The sequence below is a fragment of the Amphiprion ocellaris genome, chromosome 5 (assembly GCF_022539595.1).
Source record: "Amphiprion ocellaris isolate individual 3 ecotype Okinawa chromosome 5, ASM2253959v1, whole genome shotgun sequence".
Taxonomy (NCBI): domain Eukaryota; kingdom Metazoa; phylum Chordata; class Actinopteri; family Pomacentridae; genus Amphiprion; species Amphiprion ocellaris.
In genome coordinates, this window is record NC_072770.1 from 37,014,945 (window position 1) to 37,035,327 (window position 20,383).

The 20,383-nt window shown below is 37.5% G+C and overlaps 1 protein-coding gene across 4 annotated transcripts in view; it reads left to right on the forward strand.

Moving 5' to 3' along the window:
- The first annotated feature begins 3,306 nt into the window (after nucleotides 1-3,306).
- The window catches only part of cenpp (centromere protein P), a 150,579-nt gene continuing 133,502 nt past the window's right edge, over nucleotides 3,307-20,383 (forward strand). The window contains exons 1-6 of one of the 4 annotated variants that reach the window (XM_055010660.1): nucleotides 3,307-3,727; nucleotides 4,786-4,983; nucleotides 5,073-5,227; nucleotides 8,960-9,048; nucleotides 11,815-11,903; nucleotides 18,244-18,340. In XM_055010660.1, the coding sequence (XP_054866635.1) occupies nucleotides 4,838-4,983; nucleotides 5,073-5,227; nucleotides 8,960-9,048; nucleotides 11,815-11,903; nucleotides 18,244-18,340 (576 nt within the window). In that variant the 5' untranslated portion in view covers nucleotides 3,307-3,727; nucleotides 4,786-4,837. Of the gene's footprint in view, nucleotides 3,845-4,785; nucleotides 4,984-5,072; nucleotides 5,228-8,959; nucleotides 9,049-11,814; nucleotides 11,904-18,243; nucleotides 18,341-20,383 lie in introns of all 4 variants that reach the window. The other 3 variants (XM_055010661.1, XM_055010658.1, XM_055010659.1) reach the window with 3 other exon arrangements.

The window sequence follows — 20,383 nt, forward strand, 5'->3', positions numbered from 1 at the left end:
TGTTTTGTGATTAACTAAACATGATCTGTTCTCAGGTCCGTGTTTTCATTTCCTGTCATGAAGTGGAAAGTCTGATTACTTCAAACATGTTTAATCTTACATCGACTAAGATGTGCTTAAATATTTGGATCAAATATAAACTTTTCCACAGAACTCATATAAATTCATAAACATAGTCGATGGTTCTGTGCGTGATCAGATGAGTGTGTTCAGTCAGAGTCACTGATCCAGCATCAGGCAGCAGATCTGATCTCTACAGGGTCACCAGTTCCTCACATCCACACAGAGTCTCCCTCCATCTCCCCCAGTCCTCCACCTGCTGTCCTGACATCCAACTATTGTCCTCCAGGCATTAATGGCAGCATGTTGCTGTTCAACATGTCTTAGTGTCTCAGAGAGCTCTCTGATTGGCTCAGACTGTGGGAAACTTCAACCAGAGTGAGACCCACACATTCATATGGAAATGAGGGACTATAAATAGGAGGGATGAAACCAGCACAGATCAGATTCACTCTACAGAGACCACTACAGCTCACACATCAACCATGGACCTACAACCACTGCAGCAGTGACCAGTTCTGAGGAGCATCTGACTCTGACCCACAAGGTAAGCTGGAGATTCATGGAGACTCAGTCATCATTCAGAAGATGCTGTTGGTTGATGCTGAAAGTTCAGTCTTGAACATTTTCATTAATGACTTTGTTCTTCTCTCTGCAGCTCAGAAAACCTCTGTTGGAGAAGCTCCAGTCTCTCCGGGGTCCAGAGTTCCTCAAACAGCAGCCAGAGTCCAGGCTGGAGAAAGCAACGACCTGGAGATGACAGTCTGCTTCCTGAGCCGACTGCAGCAGCAGAACCAACAGCAGAGATAACAACCTGATAACAACCTGACAGAGGCCGACTTCTCTCCTCTTAGTTCCACAGTCCAGACCAGCATCACCAGACAGGAGTCCAGTCCGCAGCGCCCTCTGGAGGCCGTGGTAGACACCTCCACACTGGAGTTACCGCCAGGCAACATTTAACCCTGGTGTCGTCCTGCGGGTCAAATTGACCCTTTTTAAAGTTTGAAAATGTGGAAAAAAAATATATTTTCACAGTGAAACTTCTGATGGCCACATTTTCAACATTTTTGGTAAATCTTTGGCCATTTTTTGGTGGAAAAAGGAAATGTTAAAAATGTTTCTTTAAGAACATTCACAAAAAAATAATTTTTTTAGTGAATGTTCTTAAAGAAAATATTAGAAGTTTTACTGATATATATGGAATTACTTTAGATATTTTTAGGATTTTTTTTTTAAAAGTTTTTACTAATTTTTTGAAAATATTTATAAGAATTTTCTTGCCAAATTTGGGGGATTTAAAAAAAAAAAACGCTTAAGGAAAACTTTTAAGGAATTATTGGAATTTTCTTCCTGAAGGTTTTGCAAATTTTCAAAAATTTGGGGAATTTTTTTTTCAGACAAGGAAACAACATTTTTTGGTTTCCGTAAACGAAGACAAACGGAGGGTTACGTGACCACATTGGTCAAAGATTACTGGACTGAATTCTATGAAATATTTTGGATTTGTTCTTCTGGATATACAGAAGGTTGATTTGTTTTTGTGCAAGACGACATTTCCTGAGGGAATGTCAACAACATTATCTTTCAAGTTGAGAAAGTAAACATCTTGTCATGCGAGAGAAAAGCTGAATCGACCACATTGGTTAAAGATCAACACAACTGAATTCTATGGAACTGAATAACTAGTTCTTCTGTCTGTGCAGAAGGTTATTCATTGAACTATTATATTTGTATTTCACATTTTTATAGAGATAAATATTTCCTATCGAAATAGTCAAATGGGCAAAATTATCTTTTTGTTGAAAAAGAATTTGTTATTGTCGGTATGTCAATGAAAGTAAAAACTGAGCAAATTTCCATTTCCCACCACTCCATGTAAAACTCTGCATCACTTTGTGGTGATACACAATGAAAGAAAGTTTATTAGTTCCTGACTTGTATCATTTTATAAACATTTTACTGTCCTGTATCTGGACATTTTTTAGAAACTGCTATTCCTTCAATCCCCTTAATAATTCAGCACTGATCTGTTTTCAGATTGAAATACACATATTTCCTTTGTTCTAAAAGGACAGTTTATTCACATTTTCCTGTAAAGCCAGATAACTTTGCTTTTGAGGAAAATGTGTTGACTTTTCTCAGCATTCTCACATCACTGTGATGATTTAAATATGATCTGTTCTAAGGTCAGTTTATTTGCTGCAGATTCTGATCGTTTGAAAGATGTTTTATGTGAGACTGAATAATGATTCATCTCATCATGTTTGTGTCTTTTATAAAGACAACTCTTCCTTAACTCAGTGTGAGTTCAGAGTCTTGGAGATGTTTCCAGGTTGTTATTGTGATGGATCATCAGCGGTCACTTTCAAAAAGATGAATATTGGTTTTATCGGAATTAAAAAATCAATGAAGTCAAATGAGTGTTGTGTTCAAATGTCATTTTTTTCTCTTGCTCACTTGTGTCACATTGATAAAGAATCATTTCTTCAAGTGTTCTCTTTAGAGTATCTCTGTGAGTGCTGAAATGACTCTACTAATCATCGTTAACCCTCCTGTAACTGGTGACAAGTTGTACAGCAGAATTTACTTGTATTCTGCGTTGATTCAACTCATTTGGAATAGAACAGATTTTGCTCCTGTTTATTTATTTGCATTAATATGAATGATAGTAGATTAAATATCAAAACTACAGCCTCCATAATGATTATTTTGTGGGACCAACATTTGTCTAAAACAGTGAACAAACACTGAACATCAGAACCTCCAGAGGATTCATATTTATTGTTATATTATCCAAGCTGTAGCTGTGTGGATTCAGCAAAATGGAAACCAAATACAAATAAACAAAAAGAGTAAATAAAATGGTGTTCTTTTATAGCAGTTAATCTTCCCGAATGATCAGACGGCGCTGACAGAAAATATATCTTGTAATGTCAGTTAATTATGTGTTAATTCATGTTTTATTTAACTTAACGTCACCATCCGCTCCTACTGAAGCTCCTCACGTCTAAAAACAGAAACACACAGAATCCAAATGAACTTAGATATTTACATAAATCCACATTTAACTGATCCGATCTTTTATTATTTTTAAATTACCGGTTTAATTCACACGAACAGAAAAGGTGACAGATGTTTATGTCACATGCATCCAGTCGGTGTCACCGTGATCTCTGTCCGGGCCCGGCTGAAGTCCTGCTCATATTTCCTTCCGCACTTATTTCTGCAGAATTGAGGAGTTCCGAAGGGATTTGATTTAAAGTGGATTTAACAAAAAGCTTCATAAAAACTCAAACAAGTGTAGACGTGTATGTAAATGTAGCTATAGAAATATTTAGGCTAGTAAATAAGCTAGTATTCAGTTACCTTGATTAGCTCTTAATTAGCTAAAGCCGCTACTTCCTGGGAATTACTGTGCAGAGGGGGAGTCTCACTGATTGTGCTTACGCTAGCTTTTTAAAAATGCCTTTTGTGCAACACTAAAGCAACAATATTGGTCTTAAAAATAGATTTGTATCAACTTTTGCTGTATTTTTGAGCCACAGAGGGACATTTTTAGTAAAAATCTTCTTCGTAGAAACAATAGTTCCCCCCTCCGACTCCTGATAAATGATAGAGTCCAGAGGGCGCGAGGCTCCAAACATTTGGTTTAACGGACATTAAACAGGTAAAAACCGAATAGTCTTTATCGTTAAAACGGAATAACACGCTTTTAAATATATGAATTTAGGATTATAAAGTAACGTCTGTTTAAATAATTCGTCATTTAAGGAAAACGAACGCGGTAAGTTAACTTTTCACGTGAGTTTGCCGAATTGTTTGGCCAGTTATCGCTGTTTAGCATGTTGGACGTTATTGTTGTAAATGACATGAAGCGAAGTTTGACAGCGACTTTATTTAATATTATGGACTGTTAGCGTTTCTTTAAGTGCGTTTGTACTCAACAGTCTGAGAAACTTTATTAAGTCAATGTTGGATGTTCTCGTGTTCAGTTTTAGCTCAGAAAATCAGTTTCCCATCGTGTTTTTTTCAGGTTTTATAGTCAGCATTTCATTTTTTTATAAGTCAAAGATGGTGGGGAAAAAAAATCCAGTTTCAATGTGGTTATTTTGTCTGAAGGACTGGGAGGTGTGAAAGAATAGCTGTGAATTACTGCTACTATGCCTCTAACCCTCTTCACAACCAGCCAGACTCCCAGTTTTAGAAACACATCAGAATTTAATCCATTAACTATGGAATCACAAGAGTGCCATAATAAAAGATAAATCTGTTAAAAAAAGGAAATAAATGTGTAAATATAAAGACGAATGAATAAATCTGTCAAAAAGTAAGGAAATAAATGTGTAAATATAAAGAGGAAAAACTAAAAAAAATAAATCTGTGGAAAAAGTAAGGAAATAAATGTGTACAAATAAAGAGTAATAAATAAAGAAATAAATCATAAAATCGATTTGTTAAAAATAATTTATTCCTCGATATTTACACATTTATTTCCTTATTTTTTAACAGATTTATTTTTGTGTTTATTCTCTTATTTATTTCTTTTTATATTTATCTTTTAACTTTTTCTATTTATATGAGAATAAAGAAATCTGTTAAAAATAAGGAAATAAATGTGTAAATATAAAGAGGAATAAATAAAATAAAATATATGGAAATACAAAGTTAAATTCTGTCTTTGCTCTTCCCTTTGTTTTTTCCTTTTCTTTTTTCCTGTACATTAAGCAGCAGGAGTCATCAACAGCTTCTCCAACCTGCCTGAGTTCCAGATTTAAAGATGAGTGAGGAGAACATGGAGGAGGTGCAGATGTTGGAGGCTCAGATCGAACGCCTCCAGGCTGAAGTGGAAGCGTTGCAGCGCCAGCAGCAGGACAACCAGAAGGACATCACCTTCCAGTTCAGAGGACAGATGCAGGATGCCATGTCAGTTCAACTTTCCAGTTTTCAGACATCTCATGGGCTTTTATGTTTCAGCTCCTTGAAGGTTGTCCACGTTAAATATTTGTCTCCAGAGCATCTCTGTGTGGACGTGGACCAGTAGGAGAGAAGGAGCGAGTCATGTCCAGCCTGAAGGAGGAGGTGGAGGAGATGGAGGAGGATCTGAGGCGGCAGACGCAGATGAACGGCATCACTCTGAACGGCTGCAACGCCAAAACTCTGAGAAGCAGTGAGTCGTCTGAAATCACCTCACCATCTTCATTTTGTTCTCACATTTTATAAATTTGTTAGTTTTTATTTTATTCATTGACAGAAGAAAAAAAACACTTCAGTACAATACAAACCCAAAAGTTTCCAAACTTCTGAATGAAAGGGAGCAGAAAGAAGAATAAACTTCTGTAATCTGCTTCTTTATAACAAACAATCAGTTTACAACGAGCATTAAAAACAAACAATAAACAGAATGACTCTAAAGTCTGAGAGGCCTGCAGCCACTCTCAAGGTATATATCCACTATATGTGATTTTCCTGCACGGCAATGCACTGCATCTAAAAATCGCACGGACGGCAGGGGGTCACTAGCAGACCACAACATGGTCACATGACAGCGCTGAGCAACAGCGGGCTGCTACGTGGTCACGTGACTGAGCTTTCAGCTGGACAGTCCAACTGATGAGTTGGATAAACACAGCGGCTCGACCGCAAACTTTCTCTTTTATTTCAAAAACACTTCAGGGAAAAGAATTTCTGAAAGCATTTGAGGCGAGAAATAATCTGTGCAGCAGCTGAATCTGTCCTCGTTTTAGTTCAGCGACGGCGAGTTTAGACGTTTGAGGACAGTTTCACGATGTGTGGGACCTTCGCACGCCGCATTCAATTTGCATAAAGTAGAATTCCAGTGTACTTTATGCAAATGAGCTGCGGCCCTCTCCAGGTAAACACACCGGGTCACAGCTGGAAACGCACCGCAACCGGACCAGCATGCCACATGCGGCGTATAAATGAAAATAAATCTGGTCTTGTACATCTTGTTGCTGCAGGTTAGAGGTAAGTTTTTTATTTTTATATATATATATATATATATATATATATATATATATATATATATATATATATATATATATATATATATATATATATAAAAAAAAGCAACATAATGAGGGAAGTTACTGTTAAACATTATGTCATCAGGACTCCTATGAACCAAAATAAAACCAGAGACTCTTTCTCAGATGTAAAACATGTCGTCTTTGACAGAGTTGTATTTTAAATCTATAATGGTCACAAATAGTCAGACGCTAATGTTCCTCTATAACAGCACAGTGAGTTTCTGATCCAGTCTGGGTCTCTGTGTTCTAGTATTTAAGACAAAGTAAAACTAAGAGTGACTTCATGACGGCTGCTGCAGACGGACAGCAATGTTCATCATTTATCTTTAACTTTTTCTCTTAACTGAAACTGGAGACATGTTGACTCATTGTTAATTTCACATCGTCGTTATAAACTTACCTGTCGGCTCCGCCCACTCCTGTAATGTTTCCTGGCTGCAGCTTAAACAGAGCAACGACATCATTCAACGGTATTTATTGTTTATGACAAATTAAGAATATTTGGATGATGTTCATTTTGTCGTTAATTATCATAGGATAACGTTATTTTTTATACCGACAAATCAAAGATAAGATGGTTTTTACCTTAGCTGACATGTTTCAACTGCAACTGCAGTCTTCTTCAGAGCGTCCTCTGACGTGTGCTGACGTGTCCTTTTTTATCATGTGACCAGTCTGACAGATCTGTCAGAATCTGTCAGATAGGCCACGCCCCCCGCCGTCCGGTGCTCTCTGGAGGATGGAGTCCCAGGTATTAGAGGGTGTAGCTCCTCGTCCCACTTCCTGATCTCGATGGCCTCCTTGATCCATCGTTTATGTTTGTTGGTCTCCGATGTTAAAATCCTCCCCCTGTCACAGTCCATGATATGATTATTTCTTTTGCAGTGATCCCTGATGGCTGATTTTTTTGTTTTCTTGTTCAGCTTTTTCTTTTTGTGTTCTTGTGAGTCGTCCAGTTGTTTCCTTTTCACATTCTGTCTGGTGTTCTTTTTGTCTTGTGTTGAATGATCTGCCTGTTTCTCCAATGTATGTTTTCTCGCAAGATTTGCACGGAATTTCATAAATGATATTGCGTTTCTTGTCCGGTTCTATTTTGTCTTTGGGATGGACTACTAGCTGTCGGAGTTTTGTATGTGGTTTTATTGCTGTGTTTTTTCATTATGCGCTGTATGGGTTCTGTTATCCCACGGATATATGGGATGGTGATTGTGTCTTTGTTTTTATTTTCCGGTTGTTGTGCGCTTTTTGTTTATGTTTTCTTTTGTTTCTTTACTTTGTTTTTATCTTGTTGTTTTCCTTTGTTGATGGCCCATATCGGGTATTGGCAGTGTATGAGTGCGTTCTTGATGTGTTTTTCCTTCTCCTGTCTGTCTTTATCATCTGTTATGATGCTGGTCTGTTCATAAAGTGTTCTATCTACTGATGGTTTGTGAGCTGTGGATGTTCTGATGTCCAGAGGAGGTACTGGTCTGTTCATAAAGTGTTCTAACTACTGATAGTTTGTGAGCTGTGGATGTTCTGATGTCCAGAGGAGGTTCTGGTCTGTTCATAAAGTGTTCTAACTGCTGATAGTTTGTGAGCTGTGGATGTTCTGATGTCCAGAGGAGGTTCTGGTCTGTTCATAAAGTGTTCTAACTACTGATAGTTTGTGAGCTGTGGGATGTTCTGATGTCCAGAGGAGGTTCTGGTCTGTGTGTGTAGGTTTCTGTAAACTGTGATCTTAATGCTTCCGTCTTTTCTGTGGTGTATGTTTAAGTCCAAAAATGAAATGGTCCGGTTTGTTTCTTCTTCGTGCGTGAATTGTATATTTCCTGTGTCGTCCATGTTGTTCAGATGATCGGTAAGTTCTTGTGTGTGTCCAGATTTTATTATTTCCAGGATGTCATCAATGTATCGTTTCCAGAGTGTGGGTCTGCAGTGTGTGGATGGCTTTCGTTTCTAGGTCCTCCATGAAGAAATTACTCATTATTGCAGATAGTGGATCTTCCACTGCAAAACCTTGTTTTTGACTGTAAATAATTCCTTTGAACTGAAAATAGGTGGATGTGGCAATGAATCAGAGTAATGTGATGATGTCATTTACTGTGAGGTTTGTGCTTTTTTCCAGTGTCCTGTCCTTCTTAAGTCGCTCTTGTACGATGTGTAATGTGACGTCAACGGGTTTTATTGTGAATAATGAAATTACATCATGTGAAATGAATATCTCGTCTTTTTGTACTGTGATATTGTTGAGTTCTTGTGCCAGTTGTTTGGAGTTCTTGCAGTGATGTTTTGATGTACCGAGGAGGGGTTTGATGATTTCTACTTCAGAGCGGATGACGCTCTGAAGAAGACTGCAGTTGCAGTCGAAACATGTCAGCTAAGGTAAAAACCATCTTTACTTTGATTTGTCGGTATAAAAAATAACGTTATCCTAAATTAAGAATATATCGGCGTTTAATCTGCAAAACTCCGGCTGATGAAAATTATTTAGAAAAGGGCTGTAATCAGCTGATTTAATTGGCCGGCCGATAAAACAGTCGAGTCCTACTGTTTACCGTCTTCCATGTGGAGTTGCTTGGTTCTGCCACTACTGGAACAACTGCCCATTTACGGTAAGTCAACTTGGACAAACTTCCCGAAACGTGTTGCCAGAGACGTTTTAGGAATTTTGAGTCATTCTGTGCTGCAGATGCGTTAATTGTGTTAAAAATTTTAATCATGATGGATTAATCCGCGTTAATTTTGGCAATCCTAATTTTAATAATATGTTTGATTGAAGCACATTTCTTTTGTTTATTTTCATCATTACCTTTATGTATTATTATTATTTATTATTATGTTGTAATACAATAAACTTGTGTTGTTTGTAGGTGGCAGTAAAGTGGTGCAGCAGCTCTGTCTATCAGGTCGCTGCTCTGAACTGGACTTCCAGGTGGAGTTTAAGCTCTCTGAGGTCAAAGTGAGTTCCTTTCATTCCCTCGTTATCTTTTTATTTTCCCTCTTGATTTGGGATTTTAGTGCATTTCAGGCTGATAAACTGTTCAACCAGGTTTTACTTGTAATTCTGCAAACAGATCAGTTTTACATCCAGTGTGAGTTTTAAGGGTATTTTGGACATCTTTTGACTCATTTTGAGTAATTCTTTGACAATTTTGGGTCATTTTTGTCAGGAATTTTTGTCATTTTGGGCAAATATTGAGTAATTTAAGAGATGTTTCTGATCATTTTTGGGGTATTTTGAAAATTTTTACACCATTTTTGAGTCATTCTGGACAAGTTTAGAGGAAAAAAGTGCTTTCTGGGTGAACTTTCAAGACTCATCACCAATTTGGTCACTTTTGACAATTTTGGGTCATTTTTGAGGAGTTTATGCCATTTTGAACAAATATTGAGTAATTTGGAATACGTTTCTGATCATTTTGGGTGAGTTGGGTTTATTTTGGACACTTTTGCACAATTTTTGAGAAATTAGAGACGATGAAAGGATGACTTTTACACACATTTTGTTCATTTTTGACAATTTTGGGTCATTTTGGAGAAGTTTGTGTCATTTTGGGCAAACAGTAATTTGGGAGACGTTTCTGATCATTGGATGCGTTTTGGGGGTATTTTGGATGTCTTTTGAGTCATTTTGCAAAACTTTTGAGTCATTCTAGACACATTTAGGAAAAAAGGTGCATTCGATGGCTCATATCAGCATGTGTGATAGGTGGTTGGTCAGAACAAGGTAGAGACGATGAAAGGATCACTTTTATTTGACACCAGGATCATCTTCTGGGCACGATTCTTGGCTTGAATTTGTTTTTCATCCCTGAAAATGTCGTCATGTGTCTATTTGCTGAACTGATGACGTTCTGAGGCTCAGAAATAATGGAAAAAGAACTAAAAAGAGCGAACTTTGGGGCCACCTTCAGTTACTTTAAGGGTCTGTAACACTGAAAATATTCATAATATGAAGGTTAAACTGAAGTTATTGTAGATGAAGAATCAGCTAAATGCTCATGAAGGATGAACATGTTTTTAGCCAGGAGAGGGCGACAGAGTTCAATGGTTTCCTGCACAGTTTGGATTGAAGCAGCTTCTTCAGATCTCAGTAAACCTCCTGATAGTCGAATCCTCCAGTCAGACATCAGAACAAACTGTGGTTTAAACCTCAGAGGGACAAACTGTGTCCAGCAGCATTAAGTCATGTCTGTGCTGCTGACAACAGCAACCTCTGAGTTTTTCTGTGTGATCTCTTTAAAATAACAGCATTTTTTTAACGAGTGTTTTGTATTTTACGATCACTTACACTACGGGAAAGTTCAGAGGAGAGAATTATTTCGATTTATCATGCCCTCTTTTATTGTTTATTACCAAGAAATCTGAGAAAAGTCTCCTCCAAGTGCAATAGAGAGATCAGCCAGGAGATCTGAGGAAATGGATTCAGCAGTTTTAGAGCTGATAATGTCGACAAATTTTATCTGTAACTTACTTTGAGACAGTTTTTTTTGTTCACCCTCTTAACCCCAAAACCCACCAGCAGGTTTGAAAGGCTAATTACCAAAATAAAAGCATCATTTAATCATTTGTGAGGCAATGTTCCATCGGAAAGCTTAGAATTGATGATATTTCAATTTTATCAACACGTGTCTCTTAAAAATTTTCAAAAGTAAGCAGTTTGCTCAAATCAGAATATGTAAAGTAGCCAAAATGACCAGAAAGTGGTACAAAAGCGCCAGAAAGTGATACACAATGAGTGGAAAGGGAGGCAGAATGACCAAAGAATTTAAAACAATCAGAACATGGTGAGAATTGACCAGAAAATTATGCAAATTGACCAGAAAGGGATGCAAAATGACTGGAAAGGGATGCAAAATGACTGGAAAGGGATGCAAGATGACAAAAAAATGGAAAACAGTCAGAACATGGTGCAAAATGGGTGAAAAATGACCAGAAATTTCTGCAAAATGACCAGAAAGTGACCAAAAATGTCCAGAAAGTGACAGAAATTTACCAGAAAGTGATGCAAAATTACCAGAAAATTATGCAAATTGACCAGAAAGTGGTAAAAAAATTTTTTACAGAAAGTGGAAAGAAATCGCCAGAAATTGACGCAGATTGATCAGAAATTGATACAAAATGACCAGAAAGTGTCCAATAATCAGAACATGGTGCAAAATGATCAGAAAGTGATGGAAAAAGACCAGAAAGTGACACAAAATACAAAACTAGTGGTTGAACTGTGCAGACGTTAACAGTGGATGTGACTTTATGGAGCAAGGTTGTGCGTTACTGTGATCTAAAACCTGCTTCATGTTGGTTTGTGGTTTAAATTGCGGCCGGACGAAGCCCCAGAGCAGCTGGTTTTGTTAAATCGCTACTCAAGCTGTTAAAACTCCACTTTCTGTGCTGAAGTTTGGACTTGTTTTGATTCAGACATTAATTATTTGGCCGAGCAATTTGGAGAGCATCGTTCTATAAACACAAACTCTCCTCTTTCTCTTTATTAGCATGTGATTATTACCGTTTTTTATGTTGCAACACAATGTGAGCAGCTTTTTTGTGTGTTGTAACCCATTCAGAGCCAATCTAGAATTTATTTATTCTTTCCCCAAATATGGAACAGATATGGGTCCAGAGGGTTGAAGCAGAGCAACACAGAGTTCAGTAACACTGATATCACTGGGAATAAACTAGTCCCAGTTGCTTTTATGTTGTCGCTGATGTTGTGTTTTTCCTTCAGGACGGTCAGAAATCTCAGAGAACCATCAGTGATCTGAATGTGGTTCTGGACTCCAATGACCTGCAGACCTTCAGCAGCTTCGTGTCCAGGTACGACCTGCAGCTCACCTGGAAAAAAAAACTAAACACAAAATGTCTTTATCTTTCTGTGAGCTGTCAGTGATTTTACCTTGTCTACAAAATGTCTTTATAAATATATGCCAGTATAAAGTCCTGTTTCCTGTCTATGGAAACAGAACAACCATGAAGAAGGAAACAAAAGTTACACAAAACTGAGCTGAAAGGTGCAAAAATGACACAAGAAGATACAAAAGTTGGAATAAAAATGACACAAAAATGAGCAAGAAGGTGCAAAAGTTACAGAAAGAGATGCAAAAATGACACCATTAAAAAAGTAACGGACCAAAATGACAAAGACACAAAGGTTGCAAAGAAATGACAAATGAGCAAAAAGGTGCAAAAATGAGACAAAAAGACACAAAAATATGCGAAAATAACACAACAATCCAAAAATAACAGGCAAAGATGACAGAAAGACACAAAAGCTGCAAAGAAAAACACAAAAAATAAAAGACAAAATGACACAAAAGACACAAAGATGCAAAAATGACACCAAAAGATAAACAAAAAATAACACAACAATCAAAAAGTAATAGGCAAAAATGTCAAGACACAAAAAGATAGAAATTACACAAAAAGATGCAAAGATGAGACACAGACACAAAACGATGAAAAATGACACAGCAATCCAAAAGCAAAAATCACACAAAAATTACTGAAAAAGATGCAAAAGTTGCAAGAAAATGACACAAAAATGAACAAAAAGGTGCAGAAATGAGTGGCACATGTTCCCAATCGGTCTGTTTTTCACTCAGAAGGTTTAAAAGAAAAGATGCAAAAGTGATACAACAATCCAAAAATAAGCAAAATTGACAAAAAGACATAGAAATTGCGAACAAAAAAAGCCACAAAATTACACAAAATGGTGCAAAAATGAGACAAAGATACAAAAATGACAAAAAGACACAAAAGTTGCAAAAAATGACAAAAACACGCAAAAATAACACAACAATCCAAAAATGAGCAAAAATGACAACAGATACAAAAATTATTCAAAAAGATGCAAAAGTGGCAAGAAAATGACACAATGACACAAAAAGGTACAGAAATGAGCAGCACATGTTCTCAGTCAGTCTGTTTTTCACTCTTTTCTCATGACGGATGTTTCCCCTGCTGTAACTCGTTACGTCTGTTGTAGTTGGAATCCATGTAGCTGCTCTGTTGGCAAACCCACCTGTGAGTGGATCTGAGCCACCGTTAATATGAGTTACACCTGTTCTGTTCAAACTAGGAGTTTCTTCTTTTCACGCAGCAGGAGAAAATGTTATCAAAGCCAGCAGGTCTGCAAATTATATCAACAGAGAAATCTAGTTTCATTTTAACCCTACGGACCCCAAACAGTTTAAGGGTGTTTTCAACGCTTCTGTTGCATTTTTCTTTACTCTAGTGACACACAACATCTATGACTAGAATTAGAGAGAACTCAGAAATGTCTTCTGTGTAGAATGACACAAAAGTTGTCAAAAATTTGCAAAAGGGTGCAAAAATAACACAATTCAATAATAACAGGCAAAAACGACACAAAAGTTGCAAAAAAAAAGTTACTCAAAAAGATGTGAAAACTACACATAAATTACCAAAAAATGTTGAAAAAGACAAATGTCTCAAAGAGAGAACGCAGAAATGTCTTCTGCACGATATGACACAATTAGAATGACAGAAACTGGGCAACAAAAACATTTCTGTGATTATTTATTTTAAAAAGAAATAAAAAAAATCACTGGTGGCTTCATGGTAGCGATGAGGAGCACAGGTTTTTTTAGTTTTTGAAAGAGTGGTTAGAACACATACTTTTATTTTGGCAAATTTTCAAATGAGACACGTAGAATAAAGTAATTTACTAAATAGTCACATTTTTAAGCTCAGATTTGGTTGGTTTTCTTGATGAAATGACTCGGTCTCTGGCTGGTAGTTTGTGCCATTCTGGTGATTTATTATTATTTTTTTTAAAGACAACTTGAGTTTAAAGCTCTCTGTGGGCTTCAGGGTTCAGAACCTGGTGTTGGTTGTTTTATTTGACGTTACGTCTGCTGCTGCTCTTTTTCACCGACGACCAAAGTTCTATTTAGACACATGAAGGACGTTTCAGCGCTGATGATGAATGTTTGGTGCACTCAAACGTCCCACTGCGCTGTTTCTTCCAGTAGCCTCTGCTGGTGTCGCCTTTAATTATGACGACATAAAGCAGGTTTTTATTTCATTTTCTCATGCAGCAGATCATATATCTATACAGAATAAATGTGGAGCCTTCATTCAGGTGTATCTTCTGTCTCCATGAAGCTCCGTCAGTGGTTCAGCTACACGGAGACAAAGTCTGATCTGCTCTATATCTGAGGCCAAACCACATCTGGATCGTGTGGCTCGGTCTGCAGAATCTGGCAAACAACAGATGGAAAAATACTGGAGATAATGATTCAACACACTGCTGCCCCGTCAGAGTCTGAGAGAGTGGGTTTTACAGCCCAAATCGGACTGATAATCTCTGTTAATTCGGTGTTGTCTGAGCCGTTGAAGATAAACGTGGACACCGGGAGGCCTGTTGTTGGTTCTGTTTGTTCAGCAGATATTTCCACATCTGTCCCGGTGTCTCCCTCCAGTTCTGAACTTCATTAGCGCTTTGATGCAACACAGTCCTCCTCCTCGGTGGCCACCCATGTTTTGGCAGCGAATGGTTGTAGGTACATGTGTAGAACTGTAAAAATGATGCTTCATGTCACAGTTATTCTGTTAACGAACGAGTCACTGGGAAACCTGCAGCTTTTTCCAGGCGGAGTTTCTACAGTCGTGTTCATAAGTTTATATACGCTACCATTCAACTAATGTAGAGCAACTTTAAATCATTAAGATCGACTTTCACTAATATGGAGCAACTTTAATTCATGTACACTACCGTTCAAAAGTTTGGGGTCACTTACAAATGTCTTTGTTTTTGAAAGAAAAGCAGTTTTTCTTTTTCAATGAAGATAACATTAAATGAATCAGAAACATAGTCCAGACATTGTTAATGTGGAGCAACTTTAACTCATTAGGAGCAACTTTAACTAATTGCAACCATTTTGGTTGTAATATAATCTACAGATTGCAGTGAAGTTTCTAGATTACATTCATACATTCTTTGACTTTAATGATGCCGTGTTCTCCAGATAACTGGATGCTGCGGCTCTTCCCACAAACATCACAGATCCAGTATCACTTTGCCTCTTAGTAGAAACTAAAATACAAGTTGTTGTGACCACAGAGCAAAGCTAGTTTAATGAGACTGTCCGTTTAATCAGACAGATGGTGAGAAAACAAACCTTCCGTTGAGTTTCAGAGCTGATGGATGTCTGCTGTTCTGACCTCAGCACATTTTACCACCATCACCCTGGTTCAGAGGTTGTTCCACTACAGCTGGGAGTCAAAATGGAAATTAGAAGTTCGACATAATCCAGTCGAGTCCTTTAACCTCCTGCACAACGTACTGCAACGTCTCAGCATCATTGAGCATCACTAATAAACTGTTTGGTAAAAATGAAACCGTATATCTACTCCATGCTGTGTCTTTTTAAAGGCAATTTTTGTGTGAAATTATTCTGCCAATTGAAAAATATAAAATAATTATTTTGTTGTGGTTCGTAAATTCCTGCATGTTAAGCTGTCATTTAAAAAAGATGGCACAAATAAAATCTTTATTTTAAGATCACAACATCATCTGACAAAATAAACAAAAACAGCACTGAGATTTAAAATCAGTGATAACAGAGAGTCTATGTTTCCAGACACACAGTAGTACGTTTATTCTGACAGATATTATGATTTGATTTATGATTTAATTTTTGCAAAGTAATAAAAGTCTCTCATGGACTCAGAATGTGTGTTTCAGCTCCAAACAACACAAAGTTGGTAGATTTCTCCTGGTTTTAATTCTGTTCTATTTTCTAGTTTCAGTTTCTGTAACTTTAAATGTAGCTGAGCTGCTGCGGGCCCCGCCCCCTTCAGGAAGAAGACTGTCTGGGATTGACAGATGAATGACTGTGCAAGAGCAGGGTTTTTTATCTTCTAGCTTTCTGTCTTAGGATCATTTAGCATAAAAATATCTGAAATCTCACCACTGATGTTTTTAACTCCTGTGTTTGGTGAGTTTGTCAAACGACTGTATAAAATCAGTATTTTAGCTTCAGAGCAGCAGCCTAGAAATGAAGTAACTGTTGGTTAACATGTAGTCTGAAGGAGTTTCAGTCACTGTTTCATCCTCGTTCTGCTGTCTGACAACAAATGCAGAAGAATACATAAATGAGATCAGCTTTATTGTGAGTTCACCTGTATTAAAATGCAGTTTATGTGAGCACAGAGAGCAGGAGAGAAGCTAACAGATGCTAACAGCAGCTGAGTTTAGGTTGAGCTGAAGTACGACATGAAAACACAGCAACTCATCCAGTCCTTGTTCATTGGTTTAAATTAAAGTTTCCACAGAGCCCTAACCTGTGAACATATCATCAAAGCTAACATTAGCCTCAGTAGCTACACAGTAAGCTAACTCAAAGGATTTGGCTATTGTTGTGGCTAATGCTAATGCCACAATAGTTGCACAACAAGCTAACCCCCCCCCCCCCCCCCCTCAGATGTTATGAACCGAGCCGAAAATTCGGCTCCTTCCTCCGTTAGCTCACCGCCTCTGACCCTACAGACCGAATATTCCGTCCGTCCGTCCATCCATCCATCCATCCATCCGTCACCCCCTCCCAGTCGGACGTTATGGAGCGGACCGACTATTCGGATATTCACCCTTCTTTTTGGTTCAGACATTTTAGAGTTTAGCAAGTAGTAGCAGTAAATAAACCTGCTGCTCGTTCTGATTGGTTCACCTGGAAACAGTGAGAGGGCGGAGCTACACAAAGCAGGGCCCCTATTGTCTCCTGACTTTCTACATAGAAACTGAATAAAATTCTGGTTATAAAGCTGGAAGGATCAAGAAATTCATATTCGTGGATTGTTTTTATTTTCCACCTCCACGTGTTTAAGACAAACAAAACAGTATAAAGAGATTTTCAGCAGAACTAGTAGAAGCAGATCAGTTTGATAAAACATCAGACGAGGCGTTAGTCTCTCTGTCTCGGCCTGTTTTTGGTCGCGCTCCATCATATAGCAGCGAGCTGCCATGTTTCCATCAGCTCCGTGTGGAATAACAGTCATCTGGAAATTTAACCCGGCTGCCGTCTAGCCCTGGGCCCCCACGGAAAACTCTGGAAATCCTCTAACACAACGTCCCAGACTCACTCAGGCGGACCAAAACAAAGATTGTCTTTTAGTCATGTGATCTACAGTTTACTGTATTTAAGGAAGCTCCTTTATGGGGCTTAAATTTAATAGTTTTAGGGCGATCAGAGATAAAAGATGAGGAGGCTTTATGGACGTGTCATATTCTGCTGCATACTTAAGTTAGAATCAAATCGGTTCGTTAAGACATTCCTTCAGTCTAGTTTTTGTCCATAATGTTAGAATAAAAGACAAATCGTTTAAATTGACCTTCCTGAAGTGAAGATTAAAGGCCTTTATTAGTTTTGGTTTGTATTAAAATAATACAGAGATACTAGTCAAAACACAAATGTTATGAATATTCAGTTACCAATTTTACCTTACAGCAGACACACAAATTTATTTATCTTCATAATTTTATTGAGGTATGTTTGCGTATTTCATACACAAACTGTAAAATAAAAAACAAATCCAAATAAGATGTAATTTTTATAATGGTGTTGATGTTTTTGTAACATTGATGTTATTTAATGATTTAAAACACTGTTTTTTTTTTATTTCAAAAAGTTTAAATTTTTCCCCCAGAATGTTAATTTTCATACAATTCAAGGCTATAATTTTTTAGTTAATAAAAAAATATGAAAATTGACTGGAAATTTGTGAGATTTTTCTCTGTATTAAAAAAAATCTGTGAAATAAACTTAAAAACCACGTAAAATTAGATGTCTTTTTGGTGAAATTTACCTTTACTGAGTGATGCTTGGAAACATTTTTTTTAATGTCAAAAAATGTCAACTGTCCCTAAAATAAAAACTTTACTTTTTTTTAAAGTTTTTTTTTTCATTTGAAATTCTATTTTTGTGATTTTATTGTGACTGTTTTTCAAAAATATAGAAAAAAATCTAATAAAAACAACAAAAAAAAATCTGGAAAATTGCAGATAGTTTTTATAGTTTTGAATGTTTTATCATGTTTTGTCAAAAATGTGTAAGATTTTTATTAGATTGTTTTGCATTTCGCCTTTATTGAACCATTTAAACTAACCGTTTTAACGAAGCGTTTGGTTTATTTCCAGCGTGGAGGAGAGCTGTGATCTTCTGCTGTTCTTCAGGACTTTAAGGACTTTCTCAGACAGGTGTGACGACAGAAGCAGAACCTTCCAGCACTTCCAGGTAAGTGGAGACTCACCTGTAATCTCTTCTGCTTTCTATGATGCTCAACTGTCTGTCGCTGACAGTCGACGCCAGTGTTTAAATGAACGTGGAGTCTGGATTCGGTTGGGTTTTGCTCGATGGAACGCCGCTGATGAAGAAGGATGCTTTTGGTGAAACTGAGTGTTTTTGTCCAGTCAGATTGCCACAACATTTCAGTCATTGTTGAAACGCTTAAACTTGTTGCCTCTTGGATCCTCTGCATCATTTGGGTCGAGTTTGGGCTTCGTTCAAGCTTGAGTTGCTTCGGTGAGGAGACCAGATGGTCGGTCGGTCACTGCGAGGGCAGCTTCAGGTTGGGTTTGGTCTTTAACCTCTGCTGGGTTTCACCCTCATCCATCAGAGGAGGAGCTCTGTTGTTTCTGTCAAGCTGGAGGTCAAAGGATCGAATGTTTAACTTTGTGGACAGGCGTGGGCTGACTTCAGGGTTCAGAGTTTTTTTTTTTTTTTTTTTGGAGAAACTCTCTCTTGTGCTAATAAAAGGCTTTCTGTGGAGGCTCACAAACCAAATTATGAAAGTCCTGATGAGAGTTTTGGAGAGTTTTGGTGACATGTGACAGAAATCTTGTACGATATTGGAAAAAAACTGGCATTGCAAAGTTTTGTTTATTTAAAAAATACACTAATACATTACTTTAATCAGATTCTGGGTTGAATAAAGGAGGTGAGTGCAGTAGGTGTGAATTGGTGGTAAACATCAGAGGTAGCAGTAAAATGTCAAGTCGTCCATCGAGCTGCAGGAGCAATATGGAACCGATTCTGCTGTTTACTCGGAGAATATGAAGTTTCTGCCAAGTTGGCTGCGCTGAAGGAGGATTAACCCACATTTTCCATACCGGCCTGCGAGCTCTAAACTCTTATTTTGCTTTACTTGCAATTTCTTTCGGCATTACTATGGAAAAATGTAATTCCCATTGTAGCTCTTTGGCTGTAATGTCTTCCACGCTTTAATGACACACAGACAAAACATGCACTTAGAGGAGTAAACAAGTAGAGAAGTCGGCATCCAGTCCAGGAATCTGCTGTAGCCGTTTGACCGCAGGAATAAGCAGCCAGTCGCTGATGATGGTCGACTACATTCACTAACAAACCACATCGTTTATTAGCATCTCTGGCGGTTCCCCAGTGAACGCAGCCGGCTTTGAAATTTTACTAAGTTCCACGAAGGTTGAGTCTATTTTCCCACAGCTTCCCATTCATTATAACTATAATAATATAAAATACCTGAACCTAAAGTAGCAGCGCTCATCGCCGCTTTGGAGCCCTGTTTGTTTTTCTGTCACATACATTACTGTTCAAAAGTTTTCTATGAAAACTCACATTTTTATTCATGTGCTAACATAACTGCACAAGGGTTTTCTAATCATCAGTTATCCTTTCAACACCATTAGCTAACACAATGTAGCATTAGAACACAGGAGTGATGGTTGCTGTATTAAAATTGCCCTATATTAAAATTTTCTTTCATTAAGGACAGTGACCCTAAACTTTTAAACGATAGTCTATACTAGAATAAACACAGGGACCGTTTGAAGTATTAAGGTAGATGTTTGTGAAATTCTGAAAAATCTACAAATATATTAACAGCCTTTGGAAATATTGTGGTTCTTCACAGTTACAGGTTTTAATGTTATTTTACAGTAGACATGTAGCTTCACTATCTGTTCTTGTAATTTTCTGCAAATATTTTTGTGTTTAAAAAAAAAAATAAAAATCTGTGAAGTTACAGATGTTTTTTACGACTGAAGGTTTTGCAACACTGTTGTTGACTGATGACTTAAAACATCAACTTTTATGACAGCTCAAGTGAAATATGAGCAAAAATATTGTTAAAGTCGACATACAGTACTACTTAAACTGTTTCTGACATTGGAGGTTGTGGTAATTGCAACTAAACGACTAAAAGTCAACCAAACAATGTTAAAACTCTTCCGTTGGCAACATATTGAACTGCTTTTTGGGTGGTGCAGGTGGAATCTCACCTGTGATAATTCCTAAACGCTG